General features: G+C 44.1%; 1 protein-coding gene across 14 annotated transcripts; it reads left to right on the top strand.

Moving 5' to 3' along the window:
• The first annotated feature begins 809 nt into the window (after positions 1 to 809).
• On the top strand, positions 810 to 20,415 carry LOC117148747 (proton channel OtopLc). 14 transcript variants are annotated; one of them, XM_033316324.1, is made up of 14 exons: positions 810 to 874; positions 1,116 to 1,541; positions 5,761 to 6,260; positions 7,137 to 7,270; positions 7,598 to 7,636; positions 13,443 to 13,553; positions 14,518 to 14,702; positions 14,875 to 15,032; positions 15,146 to 15,166; positions 15,430 to 15,541; positions 15,637 to 15,797; positions 17,364 to 18,823; positions 19,087 to 19,435; positions 19,809 to 20,415. In XM_033316324.1, the coding sequence occupies exons 3-14, from the start codon at positions 6,111 to 6,113 to the stop codon at positions 19,947 to 19,949; spliced, it is 3,021 nt and encodes a 1,006-aa protein (XP_033172215.1). In that variant the 5' UTR covers positions 810 to 874; positions 1,116 to 1,541; positions 5,761 to 6,110; the 3' UTR covers positions 19,950 to 20,415. The 14 variants fall into 14 exon arrangements, with proteins under 14 accessions (XP_033172215.1, XP_033172216.1, XP_033172214.1 ...); XM_033316325.1 differs by having other exon boundaries at positions 816 to 874; positions 1,121 to 1,541; XM_033316323.1 differs by having other exon boundaries at positions 816 to 1,541; positions 5,761 to 5,814; positions 6,069 to 6,260.
• Positions 20,416 to 22,042: the final 1,627 nt, after the last annotated feature.

Genomic DNA, 22,042 nt, shown 5'->3' with positions numbered 1-22,042 from the left:
TGGACACCAAGGAGCAGCCGGAAAAAGTCCACTCCACGAGTGGACTGCGGCTCAGGGGTTGCAGGATTGCCCAATTCTCTAATTGCTTGGGAAAACATGAAGGGACGACTATTTGCTCGCCCGATAATTAATTCCAATTCACAACTATTTGTCGGCTTCTGTTTGTTCTGGTTATTCCTATAAAATTGTATGATATATTGGTCAAATAGTATGTTTCACTAAAATGTCATAGTGTGTAAACTTTGCAGTGCATTTGGTTAATGTTTGATTTAAATATTCAATCTGTCGCATAGGCATTTCCATTTACTCACGTGCTTTGGACACATTTGCGAGTAATCATTTATTACTGTGCCTCTTGCGGTGCAGCGAATGGTGTGAAAGGGGGCGGACAAGGAAACGAAGAAATGGTAGAGAGTACACTGAAAAAACAACACGCGAGCGAACTAAAGTGAAAAAAAGAAAGAAAAAGTCTCCATTCTGTCTTTTTAAAAGGTCTATAACTTCAGTATTTCTTGCTCCAATTTCTTGTTCACACACATATGTAATTATATATTCCTTTTTGTTGCTAAAAACTGAATACGAATTGCGTGCAGTGTGCAGTGCGAAGCAACAACAAACGGTATTCCCACGAAAGACGGCGAATATCGTAGAGCATACGATATACGAGCGCTGCCTGTGCCGCTGCCGCCGTGCGCTGCTTTTGCCTTTGCTTTTGCTTTGGCTTTGCCTTTACCGTTGGCTTTGCGCTGCTTTTGCGTTTGCGTTGCGGTGTTGTTAGTTGCGTTGGAAGTTGGAAATTTCAGTCAGAAGCGAACTTTTGCGAGTGATGGAAGACACTGCCTCTTCAGACCGGTGCCCCAAAAATAATAAATAAGTAACTAAGAATTCAGAACTGAGAACGGAACAGCAATAATAGCAACAATTAAGAGCAGACACTCGGTGATTTTCACTAGATGCTCGCCTAAATTGGTATTTTATTTGCGATTCTCATTAGCTGGCGGCGATTGATTCAGTTGCATTCAGTCGTTAATCGGTGATTGCTGTTAATCGTGTTATTGTTGTTCTGCGCAATAAATTGATTGCCATCGATATTCTTTGCTTTGTTTTTGTACAAGTGCAGTGAGAAAAGTGCTAAACAAATAGACGAATAAAAACAGGAAGCTACACTTTTTGGCACTGCGTCGTCCATTTTGTCTGTTGTGCGTGTGCCAGTGTGTGTGTGTGTGTGTGTGCGAGTCTGTTTCCGGTCCAGTCAATCAACAGACTTGCTTGTATTTTGCACTCGTATTTGGCCAAAAGGACGCAGGACAATAATAGCCTTAAATCTGCCGAATCAAAGCGAAACGAAACGAAGCGAAATAAATAGGAAAGGAAAAACGCGCGCGCAACAGACGCCACGCCCCCCGCCCCCATCGACGTCCTCCTGCTGCTCACGAGCGGAAGCAAAACAAAGGGAAAACAGGACAGCAGGCGAAAAGGAAGCGAAAGCAGAACAATAGCAACGCATATGAGCTGAACGGCAGGATATAACCCCCAAAAAAGTAAGTCAAGTGATGGATCAAGATGATAAAAACCCTTTCGCAATATGACATCATATCCACAGTGTTAACTTGGCCAAGAAGAATGCCCAAAGTAAAGTAATAGCATTTTTAGCACCTAAGGTGCAACAAGTTATGTGTGTGTGGTTAACTCGATTACTTTTGGAGATCTTTTCAACCCAAAATTCCAGCTTGTAATCCGAGTTATTGAGGTCCGCCCGTACCACTAAGCTCCTTGATCCCCCAACCCTCCGGCAGAAACAGACACTTGAAAGCAATCAAACTGCTGCCCTTCTCGGGTTACACACACACACACATTTCTTGGTCTTCCATTAGAAAGACATTGGCATCGCAATCGCTTGGGTGTCGCGGGTTTTTCCTTTTTCGGTTTTCCGCTACCTTCGTCCAAGGAAACCCATACAAGTGCTGGGCCAAATGGAAAATCTTAATTGCACAAGAGGCGCGACAACAGCGAAACCGCACCAACAAAAAAGTAAAAGGGGGCAGCTTTAATGGGGCGCATCAGCGATCGAAAGATCAGCAGTTACTGATCCGATCCAGGTTAGCCCAGAGTTCCCACTCAGCTCAACTTATGTTTCTATATCCAAAAGCTTTGGCATTGCTAATCAGTTTTGAGTCACTTGCACTCTGGATTCTGTAATGTCACAGCATCAAATTGATCGCGTGAATCACAACGCAGAGCCCAAATGAAAGTGCCAAGTTCAGAGGTGAATCATTGCATCCATAGAATGCGATCAGAGTGTGCCATCGATTCCCATCGATTCTAAGGTTTGGCAGCATGGAAAATCATTTGCGAGGGTTGAAACCGCGACACGCGATTTCTAATGGTGGTTTGTTGCCCCACCCGGTGGCAGTGGGTGGGTGGGTGAGTGGTTGGTTGGTGCTTCCTTGACGATGATGACGTTGATGATGGGTGAGGTGATGGCGGTGGTGGTGGATGGCCATCCAGTGGACAGCTCGAAATCTGAATTTGAATGGCAGGAACAAAACAAAAAGGCAAACGGAGTGCATATTCTGCATACGGTCGCGTTTCGTGTGCCAGCATACGTATATTAACTAATGAGCCGACGACCTCGGGGGTTGGACAACTGGGTGACTGGGCATGTGGGCGGTTGAACCACGCACCACCCAGCCGAAAGCAATCCACTGTGCCAAACGCACATTTAGAAAGATTTTCCAAAAGATTTTCCTTATTATTGATGAACGTTTCTTTCCTTAATTTAGAAAAACATTTGGCTTTGCTCTCTCGATGACTTGCTCTTATTTCTGATACTAAAATTTAATTAGCAATTATTTCTCTGAGTGCTTTTGGGTGACTGCAGACGGGGTTTGTTTATAAGGTCACCCTATTTTCACGTACGAGTATTGCATCCATCTGCTGACAGTTCTCATGCTCATTTCCATAGCCATTTTCATGCCCATTTTCATCTTCATTCCGATTCCCGTTCCCATTCCCATTTCCCTTCGCCTTTCCATTTCCATTTGGATTCCGATTCCGATTCGTTATTTTCTTTCTTTTCGGTATACAATTGCATATCCGGTTCTCCATGTGGGCGCCATCTCTGGAACATCCATGGATCTGCATAGATCTCAACTGCTCCTCTCCTCGCCTCTTCACGCATTTCACTATTTATCTTTTATTGCGGTGCAGCTTGTAGTGGCGCCGATCCACCGAGCTACTGTGCGAGTGGGTGGGGCTGGGTGGTTGGGTGGTTGGGCTTGTTCGGTTGGCTGTCATTTGTGTGCAATCTGTCATCGGACACTGTCATAAAGTAGCTGCAATGATCTGCCGATCCAATTCAAGTGGCACACAGTTTGTTTACAGTGGAAAAGCAAGAATGCCAGACAGTTGGTCCCACTCGCATTTCCCCTTCGACGGCTGCAATCTGCCATCTTGAGTCTTAAAAAGGGAAAACCTTGTTAGCCGCTTGATTGGCACGCGAGGAAAAATGAAAGAAAGATACTTGAGAAGTCATTTGCATTTCCCTGTCATTCGGTGCGAAGTTTGCTGCAATAAGGTGTTGTGCTTGGTAACAACAAATGCGACTTGCATTGTGCCACATTTGAGCACACAAATTGACATTTTTTTTGAGCCATTGAGCCTTAGATCGAAATCGGGTCAAATTAGCGATTCGATACGATGCGATTCGATTCGTTGCGATGGTGGGCAATAATGTTGCACAGAGCCAAAATAAGAGAGCTCTCAATTAACAGCATTGGGCTAGTTTTTGCGCCAGTTTCTCAGTTTTGCGCGAGTGTTAGCCATCAAATGTTAATGGTATTAGCCAAGCTTTCAATTTGCGAGACTGTGTTGGTTGCCGCTTGATGTTTTCGCTGCCTGCCGAACGAGAACATGCGACAATTCTGGCTTGCAAATGGCCATGGAAAAGCATGGAAAAACTACGAAGCTGAAGCTGCTGCCCACCGACCACCAACCAGCCAAAACGAGCATGGAAAAACAACAGAGATACAGCGAAAAGAAAACTGGCTAAAAGACAGCGGCAACAATGTGGCCAGAATGCTTTTTGATGACCGCCGACGTTGCCTTAATACGCTCTAAGTTGGCTTTTACTAGTTTATTTGCGTATTTTGAGCAGAAAAAAGGTAATGGCGTTTCCCTAAGGGCCTCGTTAACTCACCTGACTATCCAGTTGAAGTTCATCTGGCTATTTAATGACAAATTACCGTACTTTTATATAGCAGCGACAGTCTGTTCTTGATGATCGAGAGATATACCTATTCAAAGGTATACACAATAGTACTTTTATTTCAATTTTGGCCATAACAATGCGTAAAATGGTCCAAATGTCGCATGTGATACCTCGTTGAGCTCGTCTATCAATTCCCAATCCATTGGCATTCAAATAAAAAAAATATAATTTTCCCATTTTTCGCCAATTTTTTTCAAAATTCAAAAATGCAAAAAATTGAAAAAAATTTTATTTTTTTAAATTTTCCTAAAAGTGATAGGGATATTTAGCATTGGTAATTAGCCGTACAAAACTGTAATTCTTTTAGTAATATGAGCATTTTTGGCGAAGTTATAGAGAAAACCCCTTTTGCAAATATCAAAGTTTTGGCAAAATTCGTATTGCTCAGTTTTTGTCCCAAATTTTTCAGTTTTTTTGCAATTTTTCCAAAAATAATTGTCCAAATACAGAATGTCATACATCGTTGACCTCGTAATTTAATTTCTAATCGATTTGCATTTCAACTTTGACATTTTAAATTTGACCAATTTTTCGCAAATTTTAATGATGTTACCCCTTACCAAAAATGCAAAAAAGTGAAAAAATTAAATTTTTCAAATTCTCCAAAAAAGTTATATGATCCGTTGGCATTTCTCGTACGCTGCACAAAAAGTTGTAATTTTTGAATGTGCGACTTATTTTGACAAAGTTATAGCCAAAAAACTGATCTAGAATTGTTTTTATTAGCTTATTTCAATATTTAAATAAAAAGTCCGTACACAATCTACACACTTGCCTAAATGGAGCAGAGCACATAAAAATATTTTGGCCTTTATGATTTCTTGCCAAATTCCAAACAAATATTTTCAATCGGAACCATCTGAATATAATGCTCCCGATTGGCTGGCTAGCGTGCAACTAAAAACAAAACAACAATGATTTGCCCTTGAATGTCCGGAAAGTCAGATCAACAAGTGGAATTTCCAGAGGCAAAAACTGGCACAATCTTTATGACCCTCCATCGCCGGCAAATCCAATCCCATCCGATCCAAAGTAAAAACTATGATGATGCCGATGGATGTGTGCCAAGCACATTTTGACAGATTGAGGAGCTTCTGCTTCTGGTGTTTCTCCAGATTTCAAATTGAAGAAATGAAAATCTTGATTCAAAGTCACGAGCTATAATTTTCGCTTCGATCTTTTGCCACACTTTTCGTTTGGCTGCCGGCCAGAAAGCTAAAAAATTGCCGATCTGTATTCGTATTACTATATATCCAAAGCACTAAATCGGAAAAATCGGTTGGCAGGCAGCAAATGCATGCTGCACATTATTATAGTTGCAAGTTGTTTATTTTCCTTTTGCTTTTCGTGCGTGCTGAAAAACAAAATCAGCGTTCGTTTCAAAATAAACTCATAACATAGTTTTTGACTCCATTTAAAGCATATTTTTCTATAGATTTATATACATATATGTAAATATACCTAATTTTGGATATTTTCTCTGATTTCAGAACGACCAATTTGCGCAACCAAAAGTCTTGAGTATTCAACTGCTGCTGCAAACCGTATGACTGATTTTTTCAATTTGATCAAAGCCTAGCGATTACCTCCCTAAGAACTTTATACCAGCTTACAAATACGAACATATACACCCGGATATCCATTTGCATATTTGAATGGCACAGCAATAGCTTCGATTACCTAGGATTTACTATTACTATAAAGCGCTAGCGAACGATTTCCAACTCCCCATACCGTAGATCGTGAATCACACAGTATCTACATATATACAAATATATATATCTGATCCGATAAATAGGAAGGAGGATCGGGAGTGAGCGTGCAGAGCGAGGGGTGAGGAATGCAGCGGTGTCCCTACATTCATGAGATGCGCGAAAGATTACTGGACCAGCCGCGGGAGACACTTCAACTGGAGAACATGGAGCGGGCCAATCTGCTCGACAACCGCCAATCGGCATCCGAATCGAACCAGGTCGGCACTGTGGTCAAGGTAGGGGCCATCGATATACTCGCTACAAGGATTGACCTCTCCCATATACAATATATAATGCCATCTGATCATCTAACCAAATCGAAACACACACACAGTTTACATACATCCATGACATTGTTTCACACGCCAAATTAACGAATTTACCATATGTTAAGTAACTCGATCTTCAAAAAACGATCATGCTTTTATTTATAAAATTTACGCTATTTCATACAAAGACACATTGCGAACATCACTCATGAACATAATTGTATATATATCGTAATGAAAATTAACCGAAAGAAGCTGTATATTGCATATGAATATGAATATCCTTGAATATCCTTTTCTGCGCAGTGTGTGTGTCGGTGTGCGTGACAGATTAATAACTTCTTTTTCAAAAGATTTTTCTCCCTAGCCAAAGAATTCGATACGGATCCGAAAACTTAAACCATCAAAATCCTTGCACGAGTAACCGATTCGCCCTTTTCTTTATGTTTCTCGAAATCGAAATGAAAACGAAACGAGCCAAAAACATTTATGAGTAATATCATTTGCAATAAATTGGAATTGTTTTAATCTTAAATAATATATATATTTGTTAATATCTTATTTTCGAAACGCATGTGAATGAATCCGAGAGGTTAAGTGCCACAGAAATTGCTTTCCATTCAAGAAATCGTGAACTTCCAGTTGCAAACAAGTTAACTTACAAACTTTGAGTGAATAACTTTTGTTGTTTGTGTGGCAACCTCTAGAATTAACGTTGTGTACATAATATACTTACTACCTTGTACATTTTGTATAATATGAAATTCCAATTTATTGTCGTCAATCGAGCTGAGTCCTTCGTATCGCAAGCTAATCGCCTATGTGTTTCTGATCCACCAACAGCTGCAGGGCGATGGCTATCACACGAGTCCTGCCCACCAGCGTACTCCACTAGTGCCGCACGATCTCGGCGAGGACTTCAATTTGGATTTCGACGACGACTTCCCGATCGATGCGCGCCGACCGAAAAATGCCAAGTAAGTGTGTTCCATGGCTGCAGGCCCATGTCCTTTAGCAAAAGTCCATGTCCAGTTCACCGCTCTATGTGTTTTTGTGTTCCGTGTCCTGCATTCCATTTCCTGCGTTACTAAGCTTCCGTTTCACATTCCAACGTTCCAAAAAAATAATAATAAAGAGTAAATAAAACATAAAGTGCGCCAGAGATAGCAACCCTTGTGGAGATCTCTGCTCTTGCAATTCGTATTAACTTTTATGATCTGTGATCTTGTCAAGTCCCAAGTAGAATCGTAAATACCCTTTACTCGCAATTCGTGTTCAATTTAATCAGTTGGCAACCGTTACAGCGACAAACATCCAGCGGTTCTCACGCGCCCACAGCAAAGGTCAGATTTGCTATTAATAATTTCTCCAAACCCCAACTTAGTCGCCAAAGTCCAAACACACAAGTAGCTCCCACATAACCCAACTTCTTTCCCACTAACCCGCGAATGATACTAGCTAGTTCGCTCTGGAACTTAGTTGATCTTTTCTATCACCTGCATTTTGACTTGGCTTTCTATAGCAATAGTAACTCTTTTACTTAGGCCTACTAATCCCAAGTACATATGCTGTACACCTCGAACACTAAAGACCCTACGCTAGTAACCCAAAATCTCATTAGGAGCCATATGGTAGTTTCAGGCAACTTCTCGGGTTTCTGGGAATTATGCGATTTTTGTACTCGGTGCCCACATAAATCCAAAGCTAAGTACTACATTTATCCGCTTAGGGAGTCGCAAAGACACATGGGCCAAAAAAACAAACTCAGCCCAAATTTCATTCAGCTTTTTCTTTGTATCTTTATGGCTTTGTCTGCTTCTTTCTGTACTATTTTTTATTTATTTATTTTTTTTGGCATCCAGGGGATTATAATGTCAATGAACTGGACGCAAGGCACATTGCCTTACATTTCCGATGATGTGGCATCGTTTTTTTTCCTTTCACGAGCATGTTCTTCATTTCTTTGCTCCTCGCTGGTCGGGACATAAAACAAATAAGTAGGCGGCGGTAGTCATCCAAAATCGCTTATATGTACAATGCTGATGCCACTGGGTGGTGCAGGGTGGTGCTGGGTGGTTTGGAGTTGCAAGCGAATTACGCAACTTGACAAACCGACAAAGCATTCCACTCGGCTGGCTGCGGCATGAACCGTCAGCGATGCATGCCAAGCAGATCAGTTGGCGTCTTGCATATAATATATACACTGGGAAAAAAACTATATAAACAAGTTGGTCTACTTACCATCCAAAACATTAGTAATATGCATATGCAAGAAATTCCCGAATTTATATAAACTGTAGTGATGCGATATGATTTCTACCATTCGATGTTAATTTTGCTCAGTGCACTGCATCCCCAGCTCCATTCGCAACCCCGGGATGAGCCGCAGTCGGGGAACCCGTGGAACTACGGCTTTGTCTCCGCACCAAAGTGTCATTGTACGAATGACTTACATTCGTGAGTTTCTGCAATTTGCTAACAATACGGTTGGCACAATGGGCGCAAAAGGAGAGCGGCGCAACTATCGATGCTTGGCATTTGGCCAGGGTTGTCAGCCTCACTTGAGAAACACGGTCCTCGACTTGTTCGAGTCGTGGAGTGACAGAAGTGCACAGTGCTTCGCTTGTTCTACAGGGAAAACCTATCACTGCTACATTTCTTGCGGTGTAGTTTTTCGTATTGATTCCGGCTCCACTTGATCCATTTTTAAAAAATGCCCATCATCTATTCGTGGCACTGGCCCTGGCGAAAACATTGTCACTCGATTAGGCACAAGGCTTTTTTTGTGGTAGGCCCAAGGATCTCGGGGGCTGAACCCTCCGATGCTTCATACTTTGTTTTAGAAGTACTAATTTAAGCACCCGATAAAGACCTCATCTGTTTCAGCTGCGAGGGGTGGCCATAAGGTATAATTAGGCAAGGCCGGAGCAACCCTTCCACGATTTCCGAGGGCTGAAATGATGAAAGGCCACAATAATTATAGACCCACCCGGGGAAGTGCCGTCAATTGGGAAGAACAACAAGTCGGAGATTTATTCGTGCTTTTGTTTTAGCTTTAGGGATAACAGGGAATTACACAGCCAAGAGGTAAACACAAGAATATTCGAAATATAATATCTTCAATTGCGCATTAACATCAGACAGACGGATGAACTAGGGAGTCGCATCAATTGCCAGGCTTTCTTACATCGCATTTTTTCACTGCGGGGATTAGTGAGTGGCATCTGGGTCACACGTCTTCGTCTGGCGGGGATTTGGGAACCGGGTTCTGGGTTCAGGGTGCGGCTTCGACAGATTCCCCGCATACTTTTTGCGCCCTCTCACCACTCACCTCCTTACCTATCGCCTTTAACCCTCTACTTTCCTGCTTTTATGCCTCTTGATGCAACTACGTCGCAGTTGGCGATTTGCGACGCAAATCCTTAGATGCCGTGGGGTTACACTGAAAATAAAATTGAGTTTGGAAATGTACAAAAAAAAAGTACCTAAGTTGGTCGGTCATATTCCTTAATGTCTTGTATTTTGGACTAGGTTTTTAATCTGATAAAAGAATAGTAGTAAATATAGTGCTGATTTTCGCTCACTGTAGCCACACACTTTTTATTGCCGCCACTCCTCTGGATGACTGCAACCCCTTGTCGCACTCTGTGCACTCGACGACGACGTTCAATGGCTCGGGAGTTGGTAGTTGGGATTTCGATGGCGAAGGGATGGGGCGGCTCTGTCGGCGAATGGGCAACCAAAACAGAATGCCGCAATGTTTTTGCGAACGTGCGGCACAAAAGGAAGCGAGCGCTGAAGTTACGATAAACGGTAAAGGACGAAGCCGAAAACGAAGCCGAACTCCGAAACGCAACGAACCAGACAGCATGTCGACGACGTCGCCTTTTACCGTAAAGCTCTGCCGCAGCGCACAGTGGGCCGCAGAGTGGGATTTGTGGATAAAAGAAAGGATGGGCAGTTGGAATTTGTTGGACATAAGTTCTTGGTTTTTCGAAACTCTTATGTTAACAATCATTTATATGAATATTCAAAAAACATCAACCGCACAACCACTGTGCCAAACCGGCGGTTTATCCGCGGGGTGGTTTCAACTTTGGGTGGGTGGTGTTTGGTTGGGTGTCTGTAACATGTCGCGAACAACAAAAACACCAGATGACGGTAGTAAAATCAGTAGAGGCAGGCCGGGGCATCGTGGGTAATTGAGTTTTGGGCTGTTGCTTTTCGATGACTGATGGTTGTGTTGGATTCTATTCCGTTCTTCAGTTCCCCGTCAGCCCGGCTGATGCACTCTGCACTCTGCATTGGTATGCCCGCTGATTGGCATTTGGCATGCCCCCCCCCAACTGAAAACTCCAAGCTTTTCCCAAAGTGACCCATTTACATCGCGTGTGCGGCCAAAACAATGGGCGTCCGCTTCCTGATGCAAAATTCAATTAAAAGATACGTTTTGGGACAGGTCTCAAGATCGAGATGCGCAGGAGAACAAAAATAAACATTTAAAATATCAATGTTTAAATAATATACAAATGCAAGTCAAAAAGTAACGGAGTAAATGGGACATATTCGAGGAATATATAAACCCAAATGTACTTACAAAAGAACATAAAAAAACCAAATGCAGGAAATCAAAAATGAGTTGAGCTACCTGCTTACATTCCAATCAAGGCGGAACAAAGCCCAGTGAGTGCTGGATGCGAATCGCATGAATGACAAGCCTCTTTGGGGGCAGGACCCCCGACAGGACCCACAATGCGAATATAACCCAGCAGAACTGAGAGCAACAAGAGCAAACATCGTACATCAAGTCGCGCAGCGAAATGTGTCCTACTTTCTGGCATACTCAAAGGACATGTTTCCCCTGCATCCTATCGAGAGCATCCTGCGAGCTACAGAAAGAGTGAACGAGGGAGCGAGAGAGAGAGCGAGAGAGAAAGCGCGAGGCGATTAGGGAGGGAGCACTGGCGAAGAAAGAGACGGGGCTACGCGAGGAGAAAGAGAGAGTGCGAGAGATTCGGCGCAGATTGAGGGCGGCTGCTGGCCGAAAAGGATGCTGGATTTATCCTGCCAGGGCCCGTTTCAGTTGTAGTTGGATAGTAAAGGGTCTTGGACGTATCGAGCGAATCGTTCGCCAGGTAGCCTCCAGAGTCCTACAAAACCAAGAGTCCTCCAATCCAGTTGGAATTTTTCTATGAAAAATCAAAACTCCCAACTGAAGCCGAGGCTGTCATACCATTATTTTTTTAAGTTTCAACTTGAAAAGTGATAATCGCAGTGCTCCAATCAAAATGACACCTTATCTGTGAAAATTACTGTGAAATCTATCGTGAAAACCATTCAGTGCTTAATCAATGCATGATTTTGATCAAATGAAGCAATTTGCAGCGGGGTTTATGTCATAATACCAGTGATTTTCCGCTAACTACAGTTAATACTTTTGGCCAGGCCTCCAAAAAAAAGGAGGCTTTTAATGGCACCGGGCAATACACACACACACACATTAAGCAGCTTATTATACACACAGGCGAGTGAGAGCGAGGGGGACGGAGAGATGCTGGGCGAAAGAAACAGCACGATAGCTCTTAAGAACCTGAGCACCGTGGACTCCCAATGCAGAGCGATACTATATTCCACATAGGTCCGTGTCCGTGTCCGTGTCCAATGCATACACACCAGCGCACCCGGAATCTGTGGGCTCCACAGGATACACTTTCCCCGCCGGAATGCGAAATGCGAAATGCCAAATACGGCTTTCAACTTTCAACCCCGAATCTCGCGGAGAGAGAGGTCACTGGGTCGCTGGCGCTCCCATCCGGGATGCAGTCCGTACGGAAAAGTATGGCCACGCCTCATTTGCCCATTTGTCAAATGCATTTCAAATGCGTTCCACAAGGCTCCCTAGAATAAGAGAGCGGGACAGCGGGAGGGAAAGAGGGAGATAGAGAGAGAGAGAGGGAGAGGGAGAGGAAGAGTGTCAGATACATTTATATATAGGGATGCTCTCCAAGTCAAACAATAGTCGTTCTGTTGCATTCGAAAACAGAAAATAAACCTGCAAATTGCTTCATTTAGAATTGCCGCAATACATAATTACGAACTGTGAAGTGAAATTGACGGAAAACATAAAACCGATAAGTAGTAGAGGTATCCGGCGCGAAGGACCAACCAATCCTATCGCCTATCGATAGAGAAATCGGCAATCAGATCGTCGACAAAAAGCCAGCACAACGGAGACCGAAACGGAAACGGAGACAATGGGCGGCGGTGAAGTGAAGGTCGCTACCGTCGACGTCGAGGGCGGGGACAACATGGCCACCTTGCCGGTGTCCCGCTCGCATACCGCCGGCAGCACCGACAGCGCCGAGAAGAACAACGCCGCCAACAAGGAGATGGAGCTCAAGAACGTCATGCCGCAGCCGCTGCAGAGGTGCGAAAAGCTGGGTGAACAAAGTTATTGGGGATACTACAAGAGTATGGGGGACAAGCTACTGATTAGGGACAAACTGATAAGATGGACGAATGTCCTGTCACCTCGGTTTACTTATGTCTGGCAAGAAGTTCGTACGGGACTTTATTTGAGAAAATAACCTTTTAACTAGCATTTACCTATTAAAAAGTGGTAATGTGGAAATGGAAGACCTACCATCCATGATTTAGTAGAAGCCCCCTAAATTGAACCAGTCATTTACGGATTTGCATTCCAACCTCACTTCGTTTGAAAGGATTTGGGTGTTAGCAGCAAGGCCATTCTCCAATTAGTATTTAGCTAATTCCTGTGTATAACAGCTTCACCTAAAACCCTTGAGCACACTCACACACACACACACAGCGAGATAGAAACGCACACAGCCGCACACCTTGTACATAAGAAAGTAATATATACGCTCGTAGTATGTACAGTATATAGGATATACACATATATATATATATAACCAAATGTGCAGTTCCTGTCGTAGAGCGCCGTCTCACTCTCTCATCCGTGGTCCGTCCAAAGATTTTGGTTTTTCTGTTGTATGCGCTTGCATATTCACCCACCTCCCTTACCCACCCTTCTAACCACCCACCAGGCTGTGTAAATCCATCCACCTAAGTTAGCATATAGTGTAACGAATTGGATAAACAATACTTAATTCACATCGAATCTTATAGGGTTTGCTACACGTTCAAGCCAAATCCAAATAAGTACAGTTTTATGCCAGCGAAAATAACGGTACAGGGCACATACGAAACCAATCCGATAACGGGACCCATCGAACTATGGTAATGTGACATATGAAAACCATGACCTATCCCAAGACCAAAGTACTCCAGATCCTCCATTTCATATTCCTCACACTACTTGGGTTAACTTCATTTGGGTGTTGAAACATGTATCTTTCAGATACTTATTCGAAAGCAGAAGATATGTTAAGATATAACATAGTAAATCAGATTGTTATACACATGTGCAAGTAAATCACGCCTAATTCAAAGGAATTCCCATCGAATACTCTCGTTTTATACAATGCAAACATCGGATTTGATGCAGCTGGGGGGCCATCACATGCAAATGGATGCTTAAGTGGGCTGGGAAAAGGGGGTTGTGTATTTAAAGCAGCCACTAACTGGGTCACCAAATACGCAAAATGCTGTGGGAGGCACCGTGGGACGCAAGCGTAGAATAGTCTCGATTGAAATTCATAGAAATTCACACGTATTTCCAATCGAATTCGCACAATTAGTTAATATGTTTAAGCACCTATATATTGAGTTATATAGTTTACAAACCGATACTAATAGATTTGTGACCAGTGACCACTGTGCAGGTCTGTGGCTAATCAAACATCAAATAGGGGCTAATGCAGGTCGTTTATGTTCTTGAGATGTCGAGTGAGAATGCACTTGAGTTTTAGTTGCATGTCAGATACTTTCTCACACCCACACACATACACACACTCTCTCTCACACACACACACACACACAATAAGCTACTGTCTATGCAGAAGAGCCCAAGCTAACGGGCGAAAAGTGGAAAATTAGCACCCACCGCTGGAAGCGGGACAGTGGGTCAACTCGGGGGAGTTGTAGCACCGATTTCTGGCCAGATCTTGACACAGTTTCCGCACACATACACACACACCACATATACGCGCACCCCGTTTTTACTCTTTTGTACATATGAAACTGAGTTTTGAATACCTTTGTGAGCCCTCAGAGAACTGACCATTGTGGCATCCTTTCGCAGGACATCGCTGTTCATCGTGACCAGTCTGGTGTACGCGATCCTTCTGATCGTCGTGTGCATTGCGTACGTAATCAGCGATGTAACCACCCACCGACTGCCGGTTTTGTACTACGAGACATTCTTCACATATCTATACGGCGTCAGCATACTCTTCCTTCTCTACGTCTTCTGTTTCCTGCTGCAGGGTGAGTAAATGCGACATACTAGCATGATTTTAGTTAGCTGTAGGTATCTAGTAGTTAAAAGTAAGCAAGTGTGTGGATAAAGTCGTCCCTATAAACTGTTGCCAACTTCTAGGCACCGTTTCATAACTGCAGTGAATGCAATCACTCATTTATTCATTATCCTGTTTGACAGAGAGCTCTTGCTGCAATGGCGGCAATGGTGGCAGCAAACCGAAACCCCAGCCCAAGGAGAAGAAGTCGAAGAAAGCCAAAAATGCCGATCCGGCCGATTCGAAGGATGCGAAGGGCTCTAAGGACTCCGGCAAGGCAGCCAAGGGCGCCGCATATCAGGTGCGTAATTAGCTGATTTTTAAGGACTAAGGTTTCTTTTTTGAACTTAAGCAATAACGGTCTCTTGAAACATGTGTAACCTAATCGAGGGTTTCTTTCCTCTGTTATCTAAGCACACACTGGCCAAGTTTCTGGTTTGCTATCAGCCTCTTTTCTACGATTCATATGCTCTTAGCTGCTTTTACTCCAACTCCCTTGCTATAAATAAGAATATAAGATCTAATGGCTTACTTAGTTGCCAACTAAGCGGCATCAGATATTTCCCATGACCCAAATGGGTAGTTACGCTATGCTAATTAGGGGCCAAGTGCTGAGGCCGCAGCAATTAGTCTACCCAGAGGGCTGTCAGTTATCCCCCACATAAAAACATATTATCTCTTGGTCCATCCGCATGCAGGAAGCACCCGTGGACGCCGAGGTGGCCGTCACCCCAAAGAATGTGCGCAAGCGCAAGACAACCCATAGTGATCTGACGCACGGCAGCTTCTTCCTGCGAGTGGGAGCCATTGGTGAGTGTGTGGAGTTGGACGCGCGTCCTGCACAGGGACATCTATCCAGGATAACTAACACAATAACTAACACAATGAACTCATCCTTTCCATAGCTTTCGGATTGGGCGCCATGATCTATATTGGCCTGGAGTTTGGATCGTTCTTTGAGATACCCTTCGATTCGCCGTGCCATCACATCCTGATCGGCGTGAATCCGCTGCTCCAGATGATCTTCACCTTCATGCAGATGTACTTCATATTCATGAATGCCCGGGTAAGTGCAAAGGTCAAGACTTTGTGTCCAACTCTAAACTAAAACTAAAACTTAAACTAAAGAACACTGTAAGCGTATGACTACTACCTACTACTACTACTACTACTACTTATACTACTGCTACCTACTGCCATTATCCACGGCTATTCTATACTCGTATGTTAAATGTAAAGCCATCATATGAACACGAATCCAACCAACCCAGCTCCTCCTCAGAACCCCAGCGAGGTTAGTTGCCCCAGTTTCCGTTTCCGTAGAGCTCAATGAATGATTAGGTCGCGGCATTTGGAGTTAGGTCGCGTTTCCGTTTCCGGATTCGGTTTAAGTTTGCCTTGATCGATCTCAATCTAAATCTCACCACGAACTTGTAATTGGCGTGCTAATTGGCAGTTTTGAGTTCAGTTTTCATCCATCCGCATCTGGTATCTGCATTTGCAACTGCATCCATCGCCGATCACATCATCTGCCATATCACTCGCTTGCTTCTCAATCAATCTCTAAAAAACGAACATTGAAAGTGCCACAGACAACAGACTATCCGAAATCAAATGCCATTGGGCTGCAATCTGATCTTCTTGGTCGAATTGGAGCCCATTTACACAAAGTATTGAAACCTTATATTTTCAAATACCCAGCACCACACGCATTTCGAGCATTCAAGAAATACAATCAGCCAGCCAAACAGCTCATTCATACAACCATTCATATTTATATTCATATTCATATCCATTCATACATGCATACTCATCCTAGCCACGTGCATATTCATTCTTTTAAACAAATTTCGAAATTTTGCTACGTAGTTATTTAATGAACCATTTTTGTGTACATAATCCCACAACTCCGCCCCATTCGCGCGATCGCAGACTAGGCCGCCATTTCAGGTACGATATGCAACTCATTTTCTACTCTACTCTACTCTACTCTACTCTACTGTACTCACCACCTCCAACTCAACCTGTACCTGTACCTGTACCCGTACATCTGCCCCCATCAAATACTCATTTTGCCCACCTAACTGCTTACCTACACCCCCAATACCAATTATATCGCCTATGTCTACGATTTATATACACGAACATACATATGCTATGATATAATATGATATGATATGATATGATAACCACAAGTCTAGTCAAGCTACTGTATCTTTAAGGGGCGTCCTTGGCGGCAGTTTGGTTTTTGTTCCTTCCGCCCACTGTCGCTGCAGAGTGGATATTCCTGGATATATCTATAAATCTATCAAACTAATGATATAAAAACAAAGAATGACATTTAAAACGAACTGGTTTCTGATGTTTATTTCATTTGGTTTCACTTCTTATGCAATACATATGTACATATTATAATAGTTTCGTATGGAACCCTCTGCAGAGCCAGTGGCTTGCGGCTCCTTCAAAAGGAGCTGAGTTTTGCCCGTAATCTAATCTCTATAAGTAATCAATGTAATCGACCTGATCGCCGTGAGACTCTCCGCCGTACTCAAGCGCACCGCGCACATCTCTCTCTCTCTCTCTATCTATCTATCTATCTCCATATCTTGGATCATGGATACTGGATCTCCAGCTGAACATCCATCGCTTCAAGGTGATCGCCCGCTTTGGCCTGATGCACGTGGTGGCCACCAACATTTGCGTGTGGATCCGCACCCTGGTTAAGGAGTCGCTGCTGGAGATCACGATCTACCATCAGAAGAACGAGCCGGAGGCCGGCGCCTCGTCCATAGCCCACTCGATCCGTCAGCACGCCCTGCGGCACGCGGGCACCGTGCTGCGCACCCATGCGGGACCCAACAGCGAGTTCGAGGTGCTCGACGGCGAGGACATTCTGCCCAAGGATGTGTACAAGAGCGACAATGTGCTGTCCAAGCTGGTGCGCAATACCGTCGATGGTATTTCGAAGAGCCTGGGCATGGGCGGTGACCAGGCGCTAGCCAGCAGCACCACCAGCAGCACCACGACGACCACGCGGGCTCCGTTCACCACACCGAACTACCAATGGCACAGCACTACTATGGCCCGCAAGCTGAAGAAGTTTATCACCAGCGCCACCACCGCGGCCACAACGGCGGCGGGCAGCAGCAGCACCGGCAGCAGCACCACCACCATCTCACCGACCACCAGTAGCACCACCATTCCGTCGACCACCATCAGTAGCACCACCATCTCATCGAGCACCACATTCAGTCCATTTAGCCCATCCACCACCACCACCACCGCTGCCGCCCTGAATCTCGAGACCAGCGGCAGTGAATCGCCCTTCGGCGGCCTGCAGCGCATCCTCTCCAGCGCTGCGCCGCCGAGCCTGGCGCCAGTCGATGGGTTCGGTTCCGCTTCCGCTGCCACGCCCACATCCGGTTCCGGCGCCGGCTCATTCGTAGACTCCTTCCTGGCCAGCACACTGAGCCCGGCCAGCAGCACCGAGGGCTCGGCCAGCATCATGAACAACCTCTTCGGCCAGGGACCCATGGAGAACAGCTTCCAGACATACACCGATCTGGGCCACGAGGAGGCCACCGGTCTGGTGAGCTTCGAGAATCTGGAGAGTCTGGACAACATATACCCGGCGGCGCTGTCCTCCAATATCGGCACACTCAACTCCACCGCCTGCGGACGCATCGACATAATGGGCACCATTGTCTACGATTCGGCGCCCTACCTCTATCCGTTCATCATCGAGTATTCGCTGATCGGGGCGGTGGTGTTGTATGTCATGTGGAAGCACATCGGCCGCTATCCGGGCCGGATGAACGACGAGGATCTGGAGCATCGGCTGGAGGTGATGCTATCGCGGCGGGCGGTTGCCATGGCGCAGCAGGCGCGATCCGGACGCGTCGACTGCGTCGGCTCGTCGAAGGGCCTGTTCTTCGGGCTCCTGCTGCTGGTCGGGGCCCTCATCTGCCTGATACTCTTCTTCGTCTTGGTGCGCCATCAGCAGTTCTCGCTGTTGGCCATTTACCTCGCCGACGCCAGCCACTGCATCCTGATGGCGTTCGCCATTCTGGCCATTATTGTGGGATTCATCAGGTCTGGACGAGGAGTGACGGGTGTCGGGAGCAGGACTGCACAGAGCAAATTTAAACCTAGAGGGGCTTGGATCGTATATTACTCGCATAATCCAAAACTAAATCTTAAGCTATAATGTCACACATTGATACTGAGAGATGGTATCTGATCTCTGAAAATGGGTTTATGCCAGTAGTTAGCGAAACATTTCTCTGTGCAGTTCCCGCTTTTGCTTATAAGCCCAATCTAACCATTCACCTTCATTTTTTTCCATCCAACAAAAGGGTCAAGAACCTGAAGTTCCGCTGCGAGGAGCAGTCTAACCTGAACGACATCTTGCTGCGCATCTCGGCCTTCGGCCTGTTCACCTACTCCGTGTTCAGCATCATCGCCGGCAGCCTGAAGGTCCTGGAGAGCGAGCCCAGCCTGCTGGTCACGACCACCGGCGGTGTGGCCGTCTTCCAGGTGATCCTGCAGCTGCTGTTCATCGCGGACGTGTCCCGCCGTCGCGTCCACCTGCCGGAGCACGACCGGAGCAAGCCGGGCCGCCAGATCGTCACGTTCCTTCTCATCTGCAACGTGGCCATGTTCGCCATCTACACATTCGAAGCTCAAAAAGTATTCGCCAATCCTGTAAGTAGATATGTACGTAAGCGAGACTGAGTTAAGTAAGACGATTAACGTTCTCGTTCTCTACTCGTTATTCGATTGTTATTCAATTGCTATTCGATTGTTATTCGATAGATATAGTGGCCTTGTTCGTTGTGTGCTTTGCATGCGCATTTCTTCTATTCAGTTTACTGAGAACAAGAACACCAAATACCATAGCATACTTTTTGACGCCTGTAATGCGTCAGTACACACAGATACATGTTATCTATCAGATATTGTTTTAGCTTTTTGTCTTGCTGTGTTCTTCACCTGCATGTCGTTGATGTTTAACACCCAGGTGGCCCAATATTTGAGCAACCTATTAACGCCTCCACTGCACATACTATGCCCACAGGTTCAGCTGGAGTTCTACGGCTTCGTGCCCTGGTCGATCATCCAGCGCATCACACTGCCGCTGTGCATCTTCCATCGATTCCACAGCGCCGTGACACTCGCCGAGATCTGGAAGACCACCTACAAGGCACGCCTGGAGTAAGGCGGTGTCTGGATTCCGATGTCTATATAGGCCGATGATGGGTGGGAGTTATGAAAATGCACCAAAACCAAAATGTAGCGAGCCCAGAACGCGAACGGAAATCAAGTGAAGAGTTAGGTTCTAATTACGTACTAAACATATATGCATACTACATATAATATATACATTAGTGCAGATATGTACGAGAGCATATTATGACTTTTTTTGTTTGAGGAAACCAAAGCGAAACGAAATGAGTAACGAAACGAACGAATCAATCGGACCAATCTGCGCGATTAACAATTAACGATTGCCAACCGATAACGATAGCAGGTCGCTTGTTCATTTCACTCCACCATTACCACACTTTTCTTTTTTACTTTGTTAACTCGTGGAGAACTTAAGAACCTAAGATCTAAGTCATAGCGTTTACAGTTTAACGGAAAACTTAGAACCGAAAACCACGGCACATGTTTTTAATCTGATTTACGTATTTAATTTAGTTTAGTTTAGTTTCGCCTCTAACACGCTGCAATATCTTGTTATTAAATCGAAACTACAAGTTAATATTAATTTCATAATTGTTTAACCATTATCCGCTTCGGCAACCGAAACCAAAACGAAATCGATTAAAAATTCACATTACAAATAAGATGGAAAATATTCTGAAAACACAAAACAAATGGTTGTTTACTTTTCGCGTGCTTTTCGCGACTGCGAATGAGGGAAATCCCCGTGACTATACACTGAAACACAAAAACAGGGACACACAATGCAATGCCATGAAGAACGCGGCCACAGGAAACGGAAATGAAACGAAACGAAGCGGTAACACAGCCCGGAAACGGAAACGAAATTCGATCTGATCTGACTTTTCCACCAATCGGAAACAACAACAACAACAGTAACAGCCGAACAACAACAAACTGTGATGAATTCATATGATTTACTGGTATAATTTGCAATTCGATTACATTTCTGTTCCCGATTTGATTTAACCATTAAACCCTTTCGTTTTTATTCTCAGCCACAAGTCACTAACTGAGTCGACAAAACTTTTGTAAGAATTTAGAAACAATGGCGCTAAGACAACTTCATGGCCAATTGTAAAAACAAATTGCCCGAAACACCATAACTAAAAACAAAATAATACAAAAAAAGAAAACCAGAGAAAACAAAGAAAATTGTGGCATTCAATGGCCAGAAATACAAAAAACAAAAAAAAAAAACAAAAAACATTTTTAATATACATTATATAAAAGTTTATAAATGTCCATTTTTTGATTATTAGTAGTGATGTTAAAAGAAAAACATAATTAACGGTAAAAATAATAATATGTATGTATGTTATAGCAGAGAATCGGATAAACCAAACCAAACACAAATTCTTAAGCAACACTCGAATGAAAAAATGAGAAATTGCGAAGCAAGCGAAAAACTTTCCAAGTGAATCCCCGCATTTATGAATGAAAATGAAATTTTAGCTAAAGCGATATGGAAAACAAAGAGGAGTCATTCTGCCAAGATGATATGACAGGTAAAACGGATAGGTACGGAGTAACCATTGAAAAGCATCAAATTGTTTACAATTTACAATGTTAAAAGAAACGAACATTTTGAAAGATATATATGCCACGTATATCTATAAATATATGTATACTAACCCACCAAATTCAAAGTATTTCAACGTTTTATACAAGGAGACGATGCGCAAGACAAGAGATCGGGACAGCTAACCCCCTGTCCTGACCCCTCACCCTGACCCCTTTGGTATCCAAATGCCCAGAGAATCCCTCTCTGAATAAAACCTAAACACCCATTCACACTCATCCACATTCCCATTCCCATACCCATATCCATTCCCATTCGAAGTACAGCTGCAACTCGAGTCAGAAGGCATCAGTTTGCTAAAGACCAAAGAAGATAAACGAAACGATTAATTGCGAATCCGATTATAATCTGTAATCATAATCCAGTCTGCAAGTCTATATAATGCATGTTAACTGTAGGCGCGGGGAGTTCAACAAGAATACGTATTCAATACTCGTAATCCAATCAAATGTAATGTGGTAGCAAGCTAGGTAAACCAAGCCAAAAATCGAACAAACCATAAG

Source organism: Drosophila mauritiana, chromosome X, assembly GCF_004382145.1.
Source record: "Drosophila mauritiana strain mau12 chromosome X, ASM438214v1, whole genome shotgun sequence".
NCBI classification, from domain to species: domain Eukaryota; kingdom Metazoa; phylum Arthropoda; class Insecta; order Diptera; family Drosophilidae; genus Drosophila; species Drosophila mauritiana.
The sequence above is the reverse complement of the archived record's forward strand: the minus strand, read 5'-3'. Positions and strand labels throughout refer to the sequence as shown.

What these genes read in the sequence shown, in the direction of transcription:
- LOC117148747 (XM_033316324.1), top strand. Translation starts at nt 6,111, where the DNA reads ATGCAGCGGTGTCCCTACATTCATGAGATGCGCGAAAGATTACTGGAC. An exon ending in CTCACGCGCCCACAGCAAAG is followed by an intron (nt 7,637 to 13,442) that starts GTCAGATTTGCT and finishes CGAATCTTATAG; the next exon opens with GGTTTGCTACACGTTCAAGC. An exon ending in TCATATTCATGAATGCCCGG is followed by an intron (nt 15,798 to 17,363) that starts GTAAGTGCAAAG and finishes CTGGATCTCCAG; the next exon opens with CTGAACATCCATCGCTTCAA.